The 21,319-nt window shown below is 35.2% G+C and overlaps 4 protein-coding genes across 4 annotated transcripts; all 4 read left to right on the top strand.

Annotated features, from left to right (window-relative positions):
* Window positions 1–524: 524 nt before the first annotated feature.
* LOC125195350 lies at window positions 525–1,880 on the top strand. Its single transcript, XM_048093508.1, has one exon. The coding sequence runs from the start codon at window positions 525–527 to the stop codon at window positions 1,878–1,880; it is 1,356 nt and encodes a 451-aa protein (XP_047949465.1).
* A 1,129-nt stretch (window positions 1,881–3,009) lies between these two features.
* On the top strand, window positions 3,010–4,713 carry LOC125193748 (transmembrane emp24 domain-containing protein p24beta3-like). The gene is made up of 4 exons (XM_048091619.1): window positions 3,010–3,248; window positions 3,965–4,148; window positions 4,232–4,339; window positions 4,416–4,713. Exons 1-4 carry the CDS (start codon window positions 3,030–3,032, stop codon window positions 4,547–4,549), a joined length of 645 nt encoding a protein of 214 aa, XP_047947576.1. The 5' UTR covers window positions 3,010–3,029; the 3' UTR covers window positions 4,550–4,713.
* Window positions 4,714–6,358: 1,645 nt separating this feature from the next.
* LOC125192373 (stem-specific protein TSJT1-like) lies at window positions 6,359–8,701 on the top strand. Its single transcript, XM_048089910.1, has 4 exons — window positions 6,359–6,615; window positions 7,085–7,325; window positions 7,426–7,546; window positions 8,293–8,701. Exons 1-4 carry the CDS (start codon window positions 6,413–6,415, stop codon window positions 8,481–8,483), a joined length of 756 nt encoding a protein of 251 aa, XP_047945867.1. The 5' UTR covers window positions 6,359–6,412; the 3' UTR covers window positions 8,484–8,701.
* A 9,302-nt stretch (window positions 8,702–18,003) lies between these two features.
* Window positions 18,004–20,539, top strand: LOC125194414 (ATP sulfurylase 1, chloroplastic-like). Its single transcript, XM_048092610.1, has 5 exons — window positions 18,004–18,669; window positions 19,140–19,545; window positions 19,632–19,892; window positions 19,989–20,075; window positions 20,181–20,539. Exons 1-5 carry the CDS (start codon window positions 18,164–18,166, stop codon window positions 20,316–20,318), a joined length of 1,398 nt encoding a protein of 465 aa, XP_047948567.1. The 5' UTR covers window positions 18,004–18,163; the 3' UTR covers window positions 20,319–20,539.
* Window positions 20,540–21,319: the final 780 nt, after the last annotated feature.

The raw sequence follows: 21,319 nt of genomic DNA, 5'->3' as shown, positions 1-21,319 counted from the left end.
CGAAAATCAAAGTATGACTACATTACAAGTCAGATTTTTTATCACAAGTGGTGGTAGAATCCAAGGAAAACCCATGTGCTCACAAATATCAAAGTATGACTACATGACAAGCAATTCTACATCACAAGTGGTGGTGGAATCCAATAGAAATCCATGTGATCACGAAAATCAAAGTATGACTACATTATAAGTCAGATTTTTTATCACAAGTGGTGGTAGAATCCAAGGAAAACCCATGTGCTCACAAATATCAAAGTATGACTACATGACAAGCAATTCTACATCACAAGTGGTGGTGGAATCCAATAGAAACCCATGTGATCACGAAAATCAAAGTATGACTACATTACAAGACAGATTTTTTTATCACAAGTGGTGGTAGAATCCAAGGAAAACTCATGTGCTCACAAATGATAGTAGTGGAAGCCTATGCTCAACAAATAACTTCTATATATTTACCTATATGCTTCACGAAAATTACACACAAATCCTCTCACAATTATTGAGCCAACTCTCCCTAAAAAATGTCAACAAGTTCTAATTTTGAAGCTTCCAATCTTCTTGAAGACAATGAATGGGAAGAAAAAATTGTTGAACAAAATCAACAACTCGATCAACTAATCCAGGATATAGCTATGTGGCCAACAACCCTGTCTTCACAACCTACAACCCAGACGGTTAGAGCTAGAAGGAGATACATTGAAAGGAAACGCGAGGAGGGTCATGATATTATTTTCGAGCAGTACTTTGCTGAAGATCCAATCTATCCTCCAGATTTTTTCCGAACAAGGTATCGCATGCGAAAACCTTTGTTCGAAAAAATAATGAACAAGCTCGTCGAGACCGACAACTTTTTTATGCAAAAGCGTGATGCTACTGGTCGGCTTGGTATGTCTGCCATTCAGAAATGTACAGCAGCGATGAGGGTGTTGGCCTACGGGACGGCGGCCGACTTGCACGACGAATATTTGAGAATGAGCGCACAACTCATTCGCAAATCTCTCATCAAGTTCGTTGAAGGTGTAATTTCTAACTTCGGCGATGAGTACTTGCGAAAGCCCACCGAAGAAGACTTGGCAAGACTTCTGCATATTGGAGAACAACGTGGGTTTCCAGGCATGTTGGGTAGTATTGACTGCATGCATTGGGAATGGAAAAATTGTCCTACTTCATGGGCTGGACAATATGCTGGAAGAAGCGGGAGTCCGACAATCATCTTGGAAGCAGTAGCATCTCAAGATCTGTGGATCTGGCATGCTTTTTTTGGAACTCCAGGTTCGAGAAATGATATTAATGTCCTTGATCAATCTCCTGTTTTTGATGATATTTTGGAAGGTCGAGCACCGAAGGTCAATTACATAGTAAATGGCCACGAAAAAAATATGGGGTATTATCTTACTGATGGCATATATCCTCAATGGGCGGCATTTGTCAAATCTATTCCAGGTCCACAAACGATGAAGCACAAGTTGTTTGCTCGACATCAAGAGTCCGCGCGAAAAGATGTTGAGCGAGCTTTTGGTGTTTTGCAAGCTCGTTTTGCTTTTATCAAATGCCCATGTCTTATTTGGGATCGTGATATTATGGGGAAAATAATGATTGCTTGCATAATCTTGCATAATATGATAGTGGAAGATGAAAGAAGCACGTATTCAAACTATTGTGATCCAGCCGAATTTATTCAAGATCGACTTGGACGAAGTAGTCGTGAGAATGAAGGTGGAGATGCGAATAATGATTTCATATATTCTACGAATAGGATCGCGAGTCTAGCTTCTTACATGAAAAATAAAGCCCAACTTCAAAACAGAGAAGCTCACAAAGCTCTGCTAAACGATTTGGTTGAGCATATATCGACGAAATTCGGCAATTCCAATTGAATGTCTAGTTTTCATCTTATGTATGAATACTAATTATGTATTTTCAATTTCGTATTTCAATTATTGTAATTTATGTTTTTTTTAAGTTTGTCTCTATAATTTTTAGTTTGTCATTTATTGCATTTTTTTTATAAATTTTATTATGCAATAATAACTATTCATAATATTATTATTTAAAAAATAATATAAAAATAAATGTATAATAGTGTGGTTGGGTGGTCATTGATAAACCATGAAAATAGGTGTGGTTGGGTTGGGTGAATATTGATGATGTGGAAGATGATGTGGAGGAGATAGAAATGAATTAAATATTGAAAAGGTAGAAGGTTGGGTTGGGTTGGAGGGTTGCTGATAAACATGGTCCAAATTATTAGTATACAATCAATTGTGGTCCAAATTGAATGTTCAAGATAAAAAATTCAAAAAATAAAATATATGACCAAAATCATAATATTAGCATATATATTAAGGACTAATTTTGACATTTTACTCTTTCGTTTACTATGATACTTATTTATTTTTCCCCTCGTAGATAGAGAGAGGGCGGCCAAATTTGGCAACTTTTGACTAGGAGTACTATTTGAAGGACAACAATGCCTAATGCATTAATAAAATGAAAAATGTTGTCGGCATGCACACTTGATTTGACCATAAGTGCGATTGTGTTGCACGTGTTTTACCAATAAAAATATACGTAAAACGATAAACAAAAACATAAGCTTATGTCAATTGTATGAAGCTTGGGTTAAAATCCTAATTTGACTGTTTTCTTGGTCATTTTATTTTATGATCATACTATTATTAATTATTTGTACTTTTTCATGTTATTTTTATGATGTATCAGAAGTCTCTTTCTAATTATTTGTGCTATTTTACGTTTTAGTTGTTTTTTTTTTGTTTGTCAATTTCAATTTTTTGTTCCGTGAATCGAAGCTTGAGGAAATCTTGTGCTGTTTATTGGTATTAGCAATTAATTATAGTAGCAAAGAGTAATTAGTAAAAATAAGAAGTCGGGCCACGTCATCCTCAGGCTGCGGTGTGTTAGTCCAATAGCGTCATCCCACGTCATCACGATACACGTAGCAAAAGTATAAAAACACAGGACCGACTTGACTCACAAGTCAAATAAGCAAAATTGGGAAAGTGGGAATGTCGATGGCGAGACGAATGGGCGGAGAGGCGGCGGCGCTTCTATGCCTCCTGATGCTGAGCGCATCGTGGCGCGCGGCGGCGCTCTCACTGATTGTGACGGACGTCGAGTGCGTCTACGAATACGTTTACTACAAGGACGACACCGTGTCGGGGAACTTCGTCGTCGTCGATCACGACGCTTCCTGGAGATCCACTAATCCCGGAGTCGACTTCACCGTACTACACTTACATTTCTATCTATATATCTGTACACGCATCTATTTCTGCATGATTGTGTGTTTATATTGTATTCTCGATGTGAAGTTATATTGTAATTCTCGATGCAGAATTAGGCGTAGGAATTCTTGCCTGAATATATATTAATGAATAAATTATCAGCATCTATGTGTTTGGTTCCTGCATTGGGAGAAGAACTAATTTTATTTAATTTTGTGGGTAAATATTTTTTGGAATGAGCTATATCATCAATAATCAATTCATGAATTGCTGCACATTACTCCCAAAGGTGATGGTTAATCAGAATCTATGAAATTCTATTTGAAGATTAAATAAGTGGAATGTGTTGGAGTTGGGAAAAGGAAGACTTTTGTCTTCTTTTTTTTGTAATCATGTGTTTTTTTGTGTTTGTTTGTCTTTATGCCTTGTTTTGGTGATTGAGATTATTTAACTGTTTTGATGGATTTTTGCTGAACAATCTTAAAACAAACAACATCACTGAGGAAAGATAAAAATGGTGTTATTATGATTTCTTTCACTTGATTCGATTCGATTAGCATTGTTGTGGAAATGAGTTGTACTATAAGCTTATTGAGCTGTGTGTGCCAGAATGCATGTTTCTTGCTTGCTAAGTGAAGAAGTTGATGACATGACACTATTTTGATGCTTCTCTAAAGCTTAAACGAAGCAGCATTATTGATCTTGAATTGATGCAGGTGACAAATCCTGAAAACAGTATAGTCTACTCCTTGAAGGGATCAACTGGTGACAAATTCGACTTCAAGGTATCCAGTGGAATGCACAAATTCTGCTTCCACAATCCATCCAACTCGCCAGAAGCAGTCGCCTTCAACATTCACGTCGGCCACATTCCCAAACAACAGGATCTAGCCAAGGATGGTTCGTGTGTCTCTCTTCTCTTGTTAGCCTCCACATTACTACATTTTGTCCCAACTAACATACATATTCTTGTACATTTGCAGAGCATTTCGAGCCTGTGAATGCCAAGATTGCTGAACTGAGGGAGTCTTTGTACTCTGTTACATTAGAGCAGAAGTACCTTAAAGCACGTGGTTATCGTCACCGCCATAGTAAGGCTATTCCTAACACATTCCATATATACTCCTTCACCTCCTGATGAGGTTGATTCTGATTGTTTTGGTGCAGCAAATGAGAGCACACGAAAGCGCGTGATTGGGTACACGGTCGGGGAATATCTGTTGCTTGTTGCGTTGAGCGGGCTTCAGGTTGTCTACATAAGAAAATTGTTCAGCAAACCCGTCGCATACGGCCGCGTTTGATGCTCAGTCCCTCACAGTGAGACACAAATACATGAATTATCAATACTACTCTAGTTTTCTGTAAACTATCTTCAATCAGAATGTGAAATCAAATTACAGTATATTTAACTTTCATCCCATCTTTCTTGCAATAAAAATGGCAGCTTTTAATATTTATTTACAAATTCATTATCTCCAATTTATTTTATGAAATAATTAACGTGGTCCAAATGACTAAATTGCAGAATTTTAGGTAATCTTTGGTGACATTAGCATTTATATGTGTTATTGTGACATATATGAGTGTTTCTTTAGATAGTACTCTTTTTGAGAGTTTTATTCGAATCAATGGCCACGATTTATAGTATTGGGTGTTTAGAGACATTTCTTTGGGTCTCTATAGGTCATTACAGAAATAATTATATTCTTCCGTTAATGAGATTTTTTTGATAAAACGAAAGCGTTCAAACTTCAAAGTTCAAACCATCCAAAGTGGCAAACCAAACTTATAGTGGTAGAACAAAAGCAACGACCAATAAACAAATCTATAATAAAAACAAATAATGTCAAAGTCAAAGCAAACCTATATTACCTCAAGTTGGTGACCTAATTCAAACATATCAATCTCCATCAAACAAACATAAAGAAAGCAATAGTTAATCCAATCAAGACCAATTAATAAGAAAGAAGACAATTCACTTGCATCAATCAAGTTTTGTGCTAGAAACTCCACTTGTCTGGTTTGATCATTATCGTCAATTCTTACTCCAATCATTAGTCACTATATTGGTCATTCATTAGGCCGTTTGAAGGGATAATTTTGGGGACCAAGTTCTTACAATGCAATATAAATTGTCACATAAGTTAAGTCTTTTCTTCTGTGTTTTTACAATTTCGTTAGTTCTTTTCCTTAATTGAGACATTTCTTATGCTTTAATTGATAATCCTAGATACTAGTATTGAGATGTGTATATATGGCCCAATGTACAAATCCCCTCAACATTTGTACCCACTCAACAATGACGGATTCAAGTTACACCGGCTATTCTAATGCTAGTAAAACTGTAACAAATATAGCATTCGAAGCTGCCAGCCTGCCACCGATCATATCATACGACAACTGACCTCAAATCTTAGAGATTGGACACACCGGCCCTACCTTACCATCATCTCCCTTGTGTCCAACCCATAAATTTAGCTATTACTATTGAGATTCTTATATCTTCGGGCCATCTAATTGTATATGTCCAAATCCAATTCCCCCATTGTAGAATAAACATGGACCTTTCAATGTGATAAAAAAGACACGAGGTATAATAATAAGGCATTGATGATGGTGACCAGTAGGGTTGCGAATCTGTAATCCAGAGAATTCTTGGGCGGATTAATAAACAAAGTAATTAATTAAAGATAAAAATCTTACTGTTTGTCATCAAAATGCAGCGCTCGAGAACAATTAATTATCCATTAATACAAAGCTGACTTGACTAGCTGTGGCCATGTCATTGGATAAGATCTTACCCTTTCTTTAATATTCTCATCTCAATTTCCTCTAATACCCTCATAGTACAATTGATACACATTTAGTTGGATAAGATCTAACCCTTTTGCTTTCGGATTATATTTGAGCTATTTTAACAATTTATTTACTGTTCCGTTCATTTCCACCTATGCCTCTAAAATTTTGGGCCACAATAATAAACTTTTTACAATCAACCATTTATAAAATTCCTAGCTTTTCATCCAACAAAATGATAAAGGGCATTTCCGTCCAACCACATAGACCCACACAATCTTCCTTTTCCTATTTAAACAGAAAACGGTTTAGTTGATTTTTTGCACTCTTTCATCAACTGAAATCAAAAAATCCATTTCGTGAAAAAAATGTTGGCTGTTTTCGACAAATCGGTGGCGAAAAGCCCCGATGCATTGGCGCAGAACCTCCAAAATGAATCTCTTCCCGCACTGGAAGACAAATTCTTGGCCACCTATTTCTCGTCCGTACACCCGGGCTCCGTCGTCATCAACCTCGCCTCTGCCGGTTTCATGGCCTACTCTTCTGATCGCCAAACCCCCCTTCTCCCCAGGTTTTCCTTGTTTGTTTCTTTCAATTTTTAGTGTTTGTAGCTTTTTTAGTGATCCGATTACTAGGTTTTAAGTTGTTTTCATTGAGCTTAGCTATTTGCTTATGTGTGTGAATCTTAAATGATGAGTTTGTAAATTTGATGATTTCATCTGAGGAATTTCATAGTGTTTATCTTAACATTGGATTGTTCATCTTAACATTGGATTGTTCATGATTCTTCACTCAATTGGTTAAAATTCTTGAATTTAATTCTGTCAATTTGGTTGTAGACTTGTAGTGTGAAGGAATTGCATTTGTCTGTGATGTTTGTTGTGTTATGTGCATCATTCTCTGTAATCTGATTTATGTAGTTAATTACTCAATGATTATTAGAAAGATTTGTTTTTTCACACTCTAATCTCCTCTGTTTTTTGAAACTACTTTAGATCACTGTGGGAGGGTATTCTGATTTGTGTGTGTCATCTTTGCAGACTGTTTGCAGTTGTGGACGGCATATTCTGCTTGTTCGAAGGGCATATCCAAAACGTCGCCCACCTTAAGCAGCAGTATGGGTTAAACAAGACGGCGAATGAGGTGATCATCGTTATTGAGGCTTACAGGACGTTGAGGGACAGAGGCCCGTATCCTGCTGATCAAGTGGTCAGGGATATTCAAGGGAAGTTCGCCTTCGTCCTCTTTGACAGTGTCTCGAACAATGCATTTGTAGCATCTGTAAGTGATCCTCTAATCCTGTACTCATTAAATACCACTCTTATCTCGTGATTCTTGTTGCAAATTTGCAATATATCTCACGTTAAATGTTTTGGTGTAGGATGCTGATGGCAGTGTTCCCTTCTTTTGGGGGACCGATGCGGATGGCCATCTCGTTCTCTCTACTGATGGAGAAGTCGTCAAGCAAGGCTGTGGAAAAACATTTGCTCCCTTTCCTAAAGGTACTGTTTTTAATGTTGTCGACTTTTTTGATGATGGGAATGAGGAGAGAACGAATCATTAACTATTTTTCATAGATAGGAGGACGTCTAGCTTACTTCACATTACACAAAAGAGTCAGGCGCGTGTTTGTTTGACATGGCATGATTGGTTTTGTTATGAAATAATGGATGCTTAATTCGATCCTTGAATAGTGAGACTAATAAAAAATCTAGAAGCTGCAATATCTCAGTACAAATAGGTAATAGGAGTACTTCATAAGGTAAACTCGTAGAGGCTCATATCGTTATGCTTCATAGGTTTACATATTGAGTTATATGAGAAACTTTATCTACATAAGAATTGCTAAGCCTCTAAGCATTCAGTTTCGCCTCAAATATGTCTATTGCTCTTGTCATATGTCACGTGTGCACCTTGTTCGCCCTCGATCACCAGTAAAATCGAGAATGGTAATATTCTTTGCACCCTATTTGTTGTCACTGTGACTGAATATTATCATACTGAAATGGATGCATATATAAATAGGAGTTTGATAGAGTCGGAAATCTTATAGAATCGCGTTGTAACTGATTTCCGAGTTGTTATGCTGGCGTAAAAAAGAAGTCTCTTGTTTTCAAAGTTTAGGTTTATCCAAGTTAGTACTATATCTCATAGAATTGGTTGAAAAATGTTTTTATAGTGTAACATGCAACCTTTTCTTGACAATATCATCATTCATCAAGCAGTTCATATTTTCTCTATCCATCAGGATGTTTCTACACATCTTCTGGAGGTCTCCGAAGCTACGAGCATCCAGTTAACGAACTGAAGGCTGTGCCAAGAATTGACAGCTCTGGCGAAGTTTGTGGCCTGACCTTTAAGGTGGATGCAGAGTCGCGCAAAGGGAACACAGGAATGCCTAGAGTTGGAAGCGACGCAAATTGGTCCCAAAACTACTGAGAAATCCAATTGACTGACTTCATCACCCTTATGTCCGAGGCTTATGTTATTATCGGCTGCGGATTTCTCTCGTATTTAATTACTATGATGAGATCGAATCGAGCACTGTCACTTTTGATGCTCTGTAAAACAATGTCAGTTGCTTACTGAAGCCATTTTGTTGGCCTTGAACCATACGTAAATAAAATAATCAAGACTACGCTGAGGTTGTGTTTTTATCAAATCTATGCATACCAATCCCTATTAACATAACCTCTTCTGTAATTACATGTTTGTTTTGTGTGTGGTTACATTCTTGGGCATGTGTGTGTTTGGTCATCATTGGTGTTACTGTAGGCTCCATCCTAGTTTTCACAATGAACTCTTCTTAAATATTGATTTGTATGCTGCAATGGTACATGTTAGGCCATCCGCAACACGTCCTGCGCGCGTCTCGGTCTCGTCCCGCCGAGACGAGACGGCGACGAGACGCTGTTGCAAACACCATCTCGTCCCGAAGGGACGAGCCATCTCGTCGCGCGTCTCGCGCGGAAGGGCATCGGGGCGAGCTGTCTCGCCACGCGCTAGCGCCACGTGGCGCGCGCTGGCGCTAGGCGTGACGCCCACTCGCCGGCCCGCGAGTGGGCGTCGTAATTATGAAGTCATAATTTTTTTTTTTTTTTTTAAATTCGATTTTTCAAAATTAAAAAAAAAATTAAACGGTAATATGACCGTTCCAACAGTCAAAAATTTAATTTTTTTAATTCTATAAATACTCATCATTCTCCATTTTACACACAAACGCACATCTATTCTTCTCTCATTTCTCTTTCTTTCATCTCCAATCATTTCTATAAACCATTCCCACAAATTATTCTTCTACCGCCCACGCCCAACTCTAGGAGGATCTAATGGAGCACATTTGGGCAAAATTTGGCAACCATTAGATGATTGTCACTAGAGAACTCTGTCTTCTGCTTCTTTGCCTCCATTTTTTTGTGATTTGAATTTAAGTGTGAAATTTGTAATTTCTAGTATTTTAAAATTTTTAATTTTTTTTTTTTTATTTTAAATTGTAATTTTCTTTTATTTAATAAAGTTGTTGGAAATAAAAATAAAAAATGAAATCGAATGAATAGTTAAGAGATGGAGTGATGCAGGTGTTGTCTCTTAGTTAAGAAATGGACAGAAAAGTACAGTGAGACCCATGAATAGTGAAGAGATGAGACTGTTAAGAGACGGATAAGAGATAGCGTTGCGGATGGCCTTATGCATAAAAATAATATGTTTTCTTATATGGAGTACTAGGTAACACCATAATCCAAAACTAAGACTAAATCTACACTATTGGATTTTAATATGAGTGGATGAGGAGATTAAAGTTCACAAATTTCAATAAATAGAAGACAAAATATCAACAAAAGGGTAATATCGCCATTATGTTGTCATATGATAATTTTCGTGTGTTTTTTTTATATCTACATAGTGTATTACAAATATCTACAATATGACATGAGAATATCAACACAAGCACAAGAAAATATCAATACAATTTTATAGATATTTTACATTCGCTATATTGAGATTTTGCATACACTATATTGAGATTTTTTTTTGTATTTGTTGATCAAATATGCTTATCAACATGTACGAAAATTAAAACATAATTTCAAATTTCATCACCCGAACATCGTCGGAACATATGCAATTGAGATCTTGTTGCAATCCTTATAAAATTATCTTTAATTTGACGGAGTATATCTTTTGCGAAAAAATAATTTAAACCGAGAGATTTACGTAAATTTAATGTTTTGAGATGATTTTGATGAGAGAGAATTGACATTAATACCCTTTAAGTTTATTTAATAATTTTTTAATTTAAAATATAATCCATGTTGTACTATTTGTATGTTTTCTTTTGTTGGTATACACTATAACAATCAATTAACTTACAGATTAAAATAGGGGTGTGATCAATTGCTAATTTTCTTAAGTTACTAACTTGATAACTCATCAACGCAGTGTATTAAAAATGTCAACACATAATTTTGTTGAACTTTAATATAATGTGTTGATATTATGTGTTGACATTTTAATGTCACCGTATTGACATTTTTAATACACAACATTGATGAGTTAGCACAGTTAACAATTTAAATAGTTAATATAACGCACCCCGATTAAAATACTATATAAATTTCAACTAAATCTATAAATTAAAATACTTACAAATTCTATCAATGGGGGAGTGTTAAATTGCTAACTCAATACCTAATTGCTAACTACAATTAAATTATAGCCCTTAGATATTAAAATCAAGGGCCTAGATCATTAGCCCCGGAATGTCAATACGATCAACAAAAAACGTTAAGTGTATTAAGATCAATTTACAACAAATTAATTGTAACTAACTTTTGAAAATTATTACATAACTTTAAAACGCATATATTCTCAATTTAAATTATTTTTTCGCACAAAATATATCAAACTAAAGATAATTTCATAAGGATTCTAACAAGATCTTACTTGCATATGTTCCGATGTCAAAATTTGAAAAAAAATCGAAAAATTTCAATTGTTTCGTACAACAACAAATGTTAACATAGTATATAGAATATGTCAATATAATACATGTAGAATGTCATTTTTAAAGCAATGTGTTCACATAAGCAATGTATTGACATTCTCAAGGCATTGTGTTGATATTTTTAAAACACTATATTGACATTTTCATCCAAAACCCTAATTTGATAGTTTTTTTTAAAATCTTTTTCGATTTAATTAATAAAAAATAAAAATTACACGTGATAAATTTTAGACTACTAGATTTATAAAATCTTATGATCTTAAATTAGTTGTAGTTAACAGCTTGAGAGTGAGTTAACAATTGATCACTCCCCTTCCCCTTCTATCAGTTATATCAAGAAATATATTGATGTACATGGAATCAAGTAATTTTGAAGTTAAGTTCTTATATTAGGAATAAATAATTGAATTTGAGTTATCTTAACTTTTTAATCGGAATACCTAAATTACACGTAAGTAGTATTATTGTAAATATTATTATAATTATTGGAGATGATGGTTAGTATTATTGTTAATATTTAAAATTTTGTTATGGGAATTTGATAAAAGAAAATAGTGCACTAAAAGGTATCCTTTGAGCACCCATGTGCTCGCAAAAATGCTACATGTCATTTGCTTAGAAAACCCATTATAGCGAGTCGAGCACATTAAGAATTTCAAGTGTGCTTTGTATGAAGCTTGTCCGAATATTTTGTGAGCATTGCGAGCACTCTCCAAACAATGGTCTGCTCATTACCTTGCTCATTATAAGGTTAACGGACCTAGACTTTGTTAGTTTGCGAGCAATTGTATTTGTTCGAAAATTTGTGAGCACTCCATTGAACTTAGAAAATCATTATGCGAACACGGTTACATGCTCGCAAATCTCTGCATTGTAATCAGAATTTAATCAATTCGAGCATAAAATTGGGCCTCTTTTGCAAGCACAAAAGTGCTTGGAAAATTAGTGGTACTAATTTTTTTAAGGAGAGTGAATATAGTTTAAAATATACTAACTGATTAAACAGAACAATACCCAAAATATTTAGGAGAGCAAATAGAATATGAAAAACAATTTACTAAAAGATTTGATTTAATTAGGAATTAGGAAAACTTTAACTTCTCAAAGTTGTATAAAATGATTAGAACACTCCTATATATAGAGAGATTATATAGGCGTTCTAGAAATCTCTTATTCTTTTCTTTTTTATATTCTAATTGTTAGGATATTTCTTTTCAACTATCTAGTTAATTTCCACATATATTACTACATTATTCTAGATAATAATATTTTACCATAATTGTAGATAATTATACTACAAAAATCTCATTTTTTTTTATTCCAATACAAGGCCCGAGTTAATGAACATCTTAAAAATCCATGTCAATAGGCATCTAAAGTTCTAAACACAATGTCAATTGGCATTCTAACCAAAATTAAAATGTATGTCTAGTTATCTTTTTCGAATTACACAAAAACTAACATCGAGTATTATCTTAACTTATCAATCCTCTAAAAATGTTTACACTTAAATAGAATATACAGTAGTATCGAAGCTGTATTGAATTATGTAATATCAAATCCTTTGAGATATTATCTTGCAACAAGTCATTTTCTCGATTTTCCAAATTGGGATTTGATCTAGCTGGCTCTATTTTGAATTGTTGGATTTCGCAGTGTGTTTAAAAACAAAAAGAAGATGCTAAAAGGAATTGCTTAATTTACACTGGATTATATTAGACGCAGAGATCGATAGAAGAAGAAAAATTGAATGTTATGATACTTTTTCAATTTAAAAGGCATACATATGCATTATCAATTGCCACTTTTATAGGAACATTGCTAGGCATCACTTATAAACAAATTAAACCATCAAAAACTATATGGTCCCCCTCAATTAATTGTCATATACTTAGCGCACACATGTATGGTTTTTAAATAATAGAAAAATATTTTGATGGTAGGGGTTGGATAATAATTTTAGGACCAAATTTTTACTGAATATCTATATATACTACATGTTTAAATTTGTTAAATATGGTTATTACATGCATGGATATAACAATAAAGCACACTGCATATACATAAGAACATGTAGATACATATGTCTTGATCCAATCCTAAGGTGAATAAATGCTCTTACAGAATATATAGATACTCTCACTAGCATGTCTGAAAAACCAGCAGCATTGTGGAGGCGTGACATTTTATAAAAATACACCTAAATTTATAATAAATATTGGGACCACTTATTAATACTATTTCTTCTTCAAATTTGTATTACTAATTATAATATATTTAATCTTTTTAGCCGAAGAACTATTCCCCTCTCTGATTCCTCCTCTACTTATACCCTTTATCTTGCCACTCATTCATCCATCAAACAAACTCTCTTGATCACTTGTTTCATTTCTTTCTTTCTTTTCCGGGCGTGTGATCGTGTTGGGTAAAGCTGCCAGCATGATCTAAGCTTCCCTTTCGAGTCGAGGAAGGGAAGCTTAGGTCATGTGGCAGCTTCATCATATGCCATTTGGCACGAAGATTCAAAATACCATGCTTCGTTCCTTCTCTTGTTTTTTCAATTAATTTGCACAAGAAAACCCTAGTTTTCCCCCATTCTGTGGCTTTTTTATTCAGATTAGGGTTTCTGTTTCATTTCCATTATAGATTTGATATTTAATTTTATGGGATGTTTAGGAATTCTCATGTACTATATAACTAAATATTATGGCAAAATCATTCAATCTTGAAGAGAAGTCTTGAATGGTTTTGCCAATTATTCCAAGATCCCTTTCTATAAATATATAATTGTGCAGTAAATCTGATAATGTACACATTTGTTTCAAGAAACCATTTATTGTCGCAGTTAATTCTTTCCTATTTCCTTTTAATATGAATTTTACATGATAAAGGTTGAAATTTCAAACAGGCTTCAATCTTTTTCTTGGAAAAAGAAATGTTATTTAAGATTTTTTTAGCTCATCCCTTTCATTCCAATAATTAACAAAAAATTGCTTTCTTGTTTTCTGGTGTTGATGTTGAAAACCTTGTGCATTATTGTATAAATGGTTTTAACAATTCTTCAGATGCATTTATAATCACACTTTTCATAGGAAGTTTTTGCGGTCTATTTTTTTTTTTTTAAATGATCGATCAGAAAACTGTATTCAGTACTGCATCCATCCGCCAAAGAATTTAAGAATCTTTATTTTGATTATATTTTTATCAGTTTCTATTTTATAAAAACTAAATAATAAAGAAAATAGTACTTTTTATTGTGGTGCAAAAGTTAAATGCTACACCAATAAAGTGAGAATTGAGATACATCCATCTTAAAGGAATGAGTAAAAAATTTTACTTGGGGAAAAAATGCATAAAGAAGTCGTAAGAGTAATTAATTACGGTTAAGTGAAATAATTAATATATTGATGCCAAGCTGAATTTCACTCTATGACTTAATTATGCATGATTCCCAGTGCTTACTATATTGTGTAAATATTATTAAAATCATTACATAATTGCATGCTAATTATTCAAGCTGAGAACCAGTGGGATACTTCAAATCAAATTCAAGAATCATAGCTAGGGAGCAACTCTTAGTCAGATTTTGGGAGTTGATATAGTTTATTGAGACATAGTGAACATAGAAGTTACACAATTTACTATCATAAAATTCTCGTAAAAAGTTAAGCATTTTGTAAATTACTATAATTGTTGGTTGATTAGAAATAGTCATGTTCTGATTAAGAATCCAGATAAGATGATGCGAGCTATGAATTTTGCTAGAATGTAATTAAATCAGTTTTTAAACCTAATACTCAAAAGTGATTTGTCAAGATGATGTTCAAAATTACTTACTCTTATAAGCTTCAAACGGAATGTGCTAAAAAAATAAAAGAAAATGTTAATCAAACTCTAGATAGTAGAATGCTGCTCAAAAGCGATGATATCACTTCTGATCTCATAAGTCAAAGGCAATATCACTTCAAAGCTAGTTATGCTATCCAATAATTCAGAAAAAATCGATGCTAAGAAATTAAAGATGATATTTCTAAATATCTCGCTCAAAACTTAAGCTATTCGATATTTAAATTATCTTCGCATTTAAGATAAAAGTGTCACGATCTTCACATGTTACAATTCAAGATCCAAATGTGAAGATATTCAGACTTAGATTGTTTGTCAAGTTCTAATTTCTAAATTAGACGATGCATAATAGGAGTACAATTTTGGTTTTCAAATCTTAGACAATATTATGCATATATAAATAAATATATATACTCATTCTAACATCTGAAGTGTAAATGCGATTATGCTAAAATATAGTACTACTACTCCTAGTATGATATTTCAATCTCCAAATAAGATGAAATTCAAAAGTGATTTATTACTATCTTGAGTAAAGGCCAAAGTTGGTCCTGAACATATGCCCATTTTATGATTTTGGTCCTAAACTTTATCTTTTGAATTTTTTGGTCCTGTACATTTGAAATCGGATCACAATTGGTCATCCGTTAACAATTCCGTTAATATTTAACCGTCAATAATTTTAATTACAATTTTGACCAACCTAAGCAATTTTTAATGGAATTACCAACTCCTAATCATAATCTTAATTATTTTAAGGATATATCATAATTTTGTGGAGACGTTTAATCATAACCCTCTCTAAAAGTAGTATATACTCCACATTAATATATTTGTGCTTGCCGGAGATGTCTAATGCGGTGAGGTTGCAGGCCTCGAATCCAGTCGCGCTTCGCTCTAGCTCCCGCGGAAATGGCGGCATTGTTTCCCCTCCTAACCGGTTGAGTCTCCTGCTTCCCGCTCCCCGCCGCGCTTCTTTCACTCTTCTCTCCGTCGAGTATGCTACCTCGGAGCCCTCCGCTGCCTCGCAGCTCACTGCCGCCGTCGGATCTCCGCCTCACTTGACCCTCTCTCACCGCCACATTCAATTCCTCAGTCTCACCGCCTGCGCCGTACGCTCCATTTCTATCTCTCTCTACCTGAATTTGATCAATTTGGGGAAAATCTACGTACCCAGCTTGTGATTGATTCATTGCATTTTGGTTGGAGATTGCTGGCTGCGTTGTTCAGCTAACCTATTGAACTGATTGATGAATATCTCCACATTTTGAAAAATTAGGGTTCTTCGCTTCCTTTGTTTGATGTGTATTTTCTTTAGTTATAGTACAAATTTAGGGATGATTAAATAATTAAAAATTGCTTAAGTGGGTCAAAATTGTGTTTAAAATTGCTGACTGTTAAATATTAACGGAATTATTAACGGAGGACCAATTGTGATCCGATTTCAAATGTACATAACCAAAAAATTCAAAAGATAAAGTATAGGACCAAAATCATAAAATGAGCATATATTCAGGACCAATTTTGGCCTATACTGTACTATCTTAAAAGAGCTGGATGAGTTGAAGCCCACATGTATTTTTTTTTTTTTATCGTTCAAGGCCGAGTGACACACAAAAAGTTCAACTTTCATCAAATTCATAGTACTACTATAATTTTTCTTTCTTATATATATTTCTAAATTATTAAATCCCAAATCATTTGTTATTCAACATATCAAATGAAAACTTAGGTAAAAAAATATATTCATATGATATAGTCATAAAAATAATGTAATACATTACAAAACACTATTTAGAGTGATTATTTCACACGGGTTACACACTAATAAAAGTATAGTAGTAGTATTTGTGTATGCATGATCAGTGCAGTTGGTTCTGGGGAGACAGAGTTGCAATAATAAAGCTATTTGTAATTTTGTATAGCGTTAGATTGTGAAATAACCTGTGTCAAATGAATCATTTTTGTTAGTCAATTACTCCCTATATTTCAGTCAAAATAAGGAAACTAATGTCATACACTTGCAAAAGTTTAGGAAGCAAAATCAATCTTTAATACTCCAGCTATGAATGAATCCGGACTTTATGAGGGCGTTATTCACTTGGATTAGTCAAGCCTTCATATTATTTATTACTTCCTCTTTATTTTTCTTCGGATTCGGTATCTCCATAATTAAATTAAATTAATTTAATTTCCTCCAAATGTGACATTCTAACAAAAATTATAGTACAAAACATAAATTACGTCAACTTATCCAAATTCCTAATAATCAGCGTGATTCCTGTGTATTTTGGGATATTCCTCATTTATATAAAAAAAAATAATTAAGCACCCAACCCCAATTAAAAAAGCATGATTTAGTGTCCATTTTAATTTAATCGCAAAATGGCTTCGTTACTAACGATCCAAACACAAAATGGGCCCTGTATTTTGTACTAGTATATACACTAGTTTTAGTTATTGTAATTTCCTCGCAGTAATAATGATAAATTTGATGTTTATAGGGAAAAGGACAAAACCCCAAATTAAAGTTTTATTTAAAGCGCATGGCCGTCCTAAATAATTTTTTGGACGTAACCGAATAAAATTTCCCCAAATTAACTATCCTATTGAATATGAGTCATCATTCGGATTGTGCAAAATGGCATGTTTGAAAATTCATTATATTTTTTACAATTATCTATTTTTTTATTCATATCAAATCAAAATGAGATATTTATTCATAAACAGAGGATCAAATATGTAGTGTAGTGTTACCTAATTTTACCTCTTGCTTAAACATCCAAAATGTTACAACTAGTACTAATTTCCATTAAACACTCAATTTGAAAAATTGATTATAATCGATCGACAACCATCTATGACGAAATCGCATCCGTCACAATAAATCCTAGATTTAGTTTAGTAGTGTAAAACGTTCAATTTAATTGCACCATTAATTTGGAAATTTCGACCAAACAATCGAAGTTATTTCTAAAATGAAGTTACAAAAAAAAAGTGGAAACTCAATGGAAAGAGATGAAACCAAAAAGCGTCCAGATTCATCCCCCCAAAATTTGGACCAACCTTATAAAAGCCAAGACAAATCACATCTCTTGTTAATTCGGTGCTCTTCCCACTCATCATCCAATCAACCACCCAATTTCCCCAAAATACCCTCCCTCCCCCATCTTAATTCCACCATCGCCCTCCTAATCTCTAATTAATTTCCTAATCTACCCCTAATTTAGGTCCATAACCTCATCTAGAGAGAGAGAGAGAGGCAATAATGGCAGCAATGGCCTCTCTTCACCTCAAAACATCCCCACATTCAATCTCCAAACTACCAAAGCCCTATTCCCCCGCCGCCGCAGCCGCCGTAGCCCTACCAATCCGGCGCCTCCGCGGGGCGAGCCGATCGGCGACCCGGATTTCGGCATCCCTAATCGACCCGGACGGCGGGAGGCTGGTGGAGCTGTTCGTGCCGGAATGGGAGAAGGGATCGAAATTGAAGGCGGCGAATGAGCTGCCGAGGATCACGCTATCGGAAATCGATCTGCAATGGGTGCACGTGCTGAGCGAGGGGTGGGCCAGCCCGCTCAAGGGCTTCATGCGCGAAGCAGAGTTTCTCCAAACACTTCATTTCAACGCAATCCGGCTCGACAACGGCTCGCTCGTCAACATGTCGGTGCCGATCGTGCTCGCCATCGACGACGCCCAGAAGACCCGGGTCGGGTCGTCTGCCAGCGTGGCGCTCGTCGATGAACGCGACGACGTCGTTGCTGTCTTGAGCAAGTAAGCTTTTTGTTTTATTTAATTTCATCGTGAATTAGTTTTGCATAATTTATGCATGGAACGGCGTCGTTTGGGTAGTCAAAATAGACGATGAATTGATGATGCTGTGAAATCAACCATGAAAAATGGAATTGATTTCGCTGTCAGCATAGCTGAGTTAGGTTTTGGGAACTATTTGAATAAAAAACAAGTAATGATTAACCAAATTAATAGTTTATTATAATTGAAGATTATAATATGAATCTATAATACATGTTACTGTTGAAAGTGTATGTTGCTGCTTGGCATGTTCTGTATACATACTAAATTTCAACTTGCAATTTCAAGATAATAATTTGAAGCCCCTAAATTTCACAATAATTCACACATAATAGACGCTTTTACACAATAATTCACACATATTGTGAAAAATTCGAAGAAAAGTTAGCATGTTTTGCGATAATGATCGTATATTGAACTACAATGTGCAGTATCGAGATTTACAAACACAACAAAGAAGAGAGGATAGCAAGAACTTGGGGCACGACAGCACCCGGTCTGCCCTATGTCGACGAAGCCATCACTCATGCCGGGAACTGGCTTGTCGGTGGGGACCTAGAGGTCATAAATCCGGTCAAGTACGAGGATGGCCTTGACCGCTTCCGTCTCTCTCCTGCTCAGCTGCGCGACGAGTTTGAGAGGCGCAATGCAGATGCTGTTTTCGCGTTCCAGCTGAGAAACCCTGTCCACAATGGCCACGCCCTCTTGATGACAGACACTCGTCGCAGGCTGCTTGAGATGGGGTACAAGAACCCGGTGCTCTTGCTCCATCCCTTGGGAGGCTACACCAAGGCTGATGACGTGCCACTGAGCTGGCGGATGAAGCAGCATGAGAAGGTCAGTCGTCGGGTTGAGGCTTGTATGCTGCCTACTAATCTGTTCAACTTAATGCTGTTTTGACATTAGTGTTCTCTTTTGATCAGGTGCTGGAAGATGGTGTTCTGGACCCGGAGACGACGGTTGTGTCGATCTTCCCGTCGCCAATGCACTATGCTGGCCCGACAGAGGTGCAGTGGCACGCGAAGGCTAGGATCAACGCAGGTGCCAACTTCTACATTGTGGGACGGGATCCGGCTGGTATGGGACACCCGCTCGAGAAGAGAGACCTTTATGATGCAGATCACGGGAAGAAGGTGCTGAGCATGGCGCCCGGCTTGGAGCGCCTCAATATCCTTCCTTTCAAGGTATGGTGCCCAAAAATTGATACTTTATCCGTCCCAAGTTAATCGATTCATATACCTTTTTGATAATTAGTAATATGAAATTACTATTCCTCTCAGGTAGCTGCTTATGACAAGACTCAGAACAAAATGGCATTCTTTGATCCAACAAGGGCACAAGATTTTGTGTTTATATCTGGCACAAAGGTAACTTCTTTTTCTAGTTAACAAGAGCTATGAATTTGAATCTCACCAATGGTTGCAATCTGCAGAATTTTTTTTCTAATTCTTGATGTCTCTATCTGTGTGCAGATGCGTACACTTGCTAAGAACAAAGAAAGCCCGCCGGATGGATTCATGTGCCCCGGTGGGTGGAAGGTTCTGGTGGACTACTACGACAGCCTTTCTCTCTCGGACAATGGGAGAGTGCCGGAGCCAATTCCGGCTTAAGTATCATCACATGATGGGCGTGATAAAAAGAAATTTGTGTGGATTGAATAAATGCCAAATGAGGCAAAACTCTTTGACTCAAATCTGTGTAACATAGTGCGATGAATGGCAGTTGGTGTGATATATGTGGTTTGCTTTGCTGCAACAAATAGATGATTGAATTTGGTGTACATGTATGCATACATACATTGTCAAAGTATGAGCTGTTTGCATTGATTCAAGTTGGTATCTTGTTTGCTTTATATTTTTTTGGAGGGATTTAGATCCATATATATATTGAATCAAATTGGGGCAGAAAGATTATTGTTTTATCAATATTCAATTTTCTTTGTACTAGAAAGTTTTCAAATAAAGAATAGAGCAGATGCATTGTTTACAAATTGAATCTCGCGTTATATTCAGCAAGTACAAATTGAAAGTGAAATTATCAATTACACAAAAAATCATGAAATATTTTATTTACAAGAGTAAGACTTTTATTTCATTTTTATCATTTAAATGGGATGTGTTGCGGCAATTAGAAGCACAACATAATGAATACAAATAATGATTCGAGCATTTTTATGTCGATTTGTGATTTGATGTTCTAAGCTTCATGATGTTATCCGGTCATAGTCAAATGATGTATCATTTCCTTTTATTTCAATAGGATATAAATCCATTTTACCTTTATAGTATATGAAATTAAAGAATCTCTCAAAAAAAGTATTGGATATTTATGATGAGATTTAGGCCACCGCCACCCTAAGCTTTTACCACCCCCAAAAAAGAAAAGAACTAATGCATAGATAGATCCCACAAATTCCAAACTTTAGTGGCGCTAGAATTTTTTTTAGCTCCATCATTAGCACAACTTTGTAAAGAAATAAAAACTATTCCTCACAAAGAATTTCCAAGTATTGCCACAATCATTTCATTCAAATGCAGTGTCCCTTGAAAGAATTCTTTGATTGCTAATCCTTATACATATTCAAAAACTCTTATTTATGTTTGTACCCTTT

Source organism: Salvia hispanica, chromosome 6 (assembly GCF_023119035.1).
Source record: "Salvia hispanica cultivar TCC Black 2014 chromosome 6, UniMelb_Shisp_WGS_1.0, whole genome shotgun sequence".
NCBI lineage: Eukaryota > Viridiplantae > Streptophyta > Magnoliopsida > Lamiales > Lamiaceae > Salvia > Salvia hispanica.
This window is presented reverse-complemented; position numbering and strand designations above follow the sequence as displayed.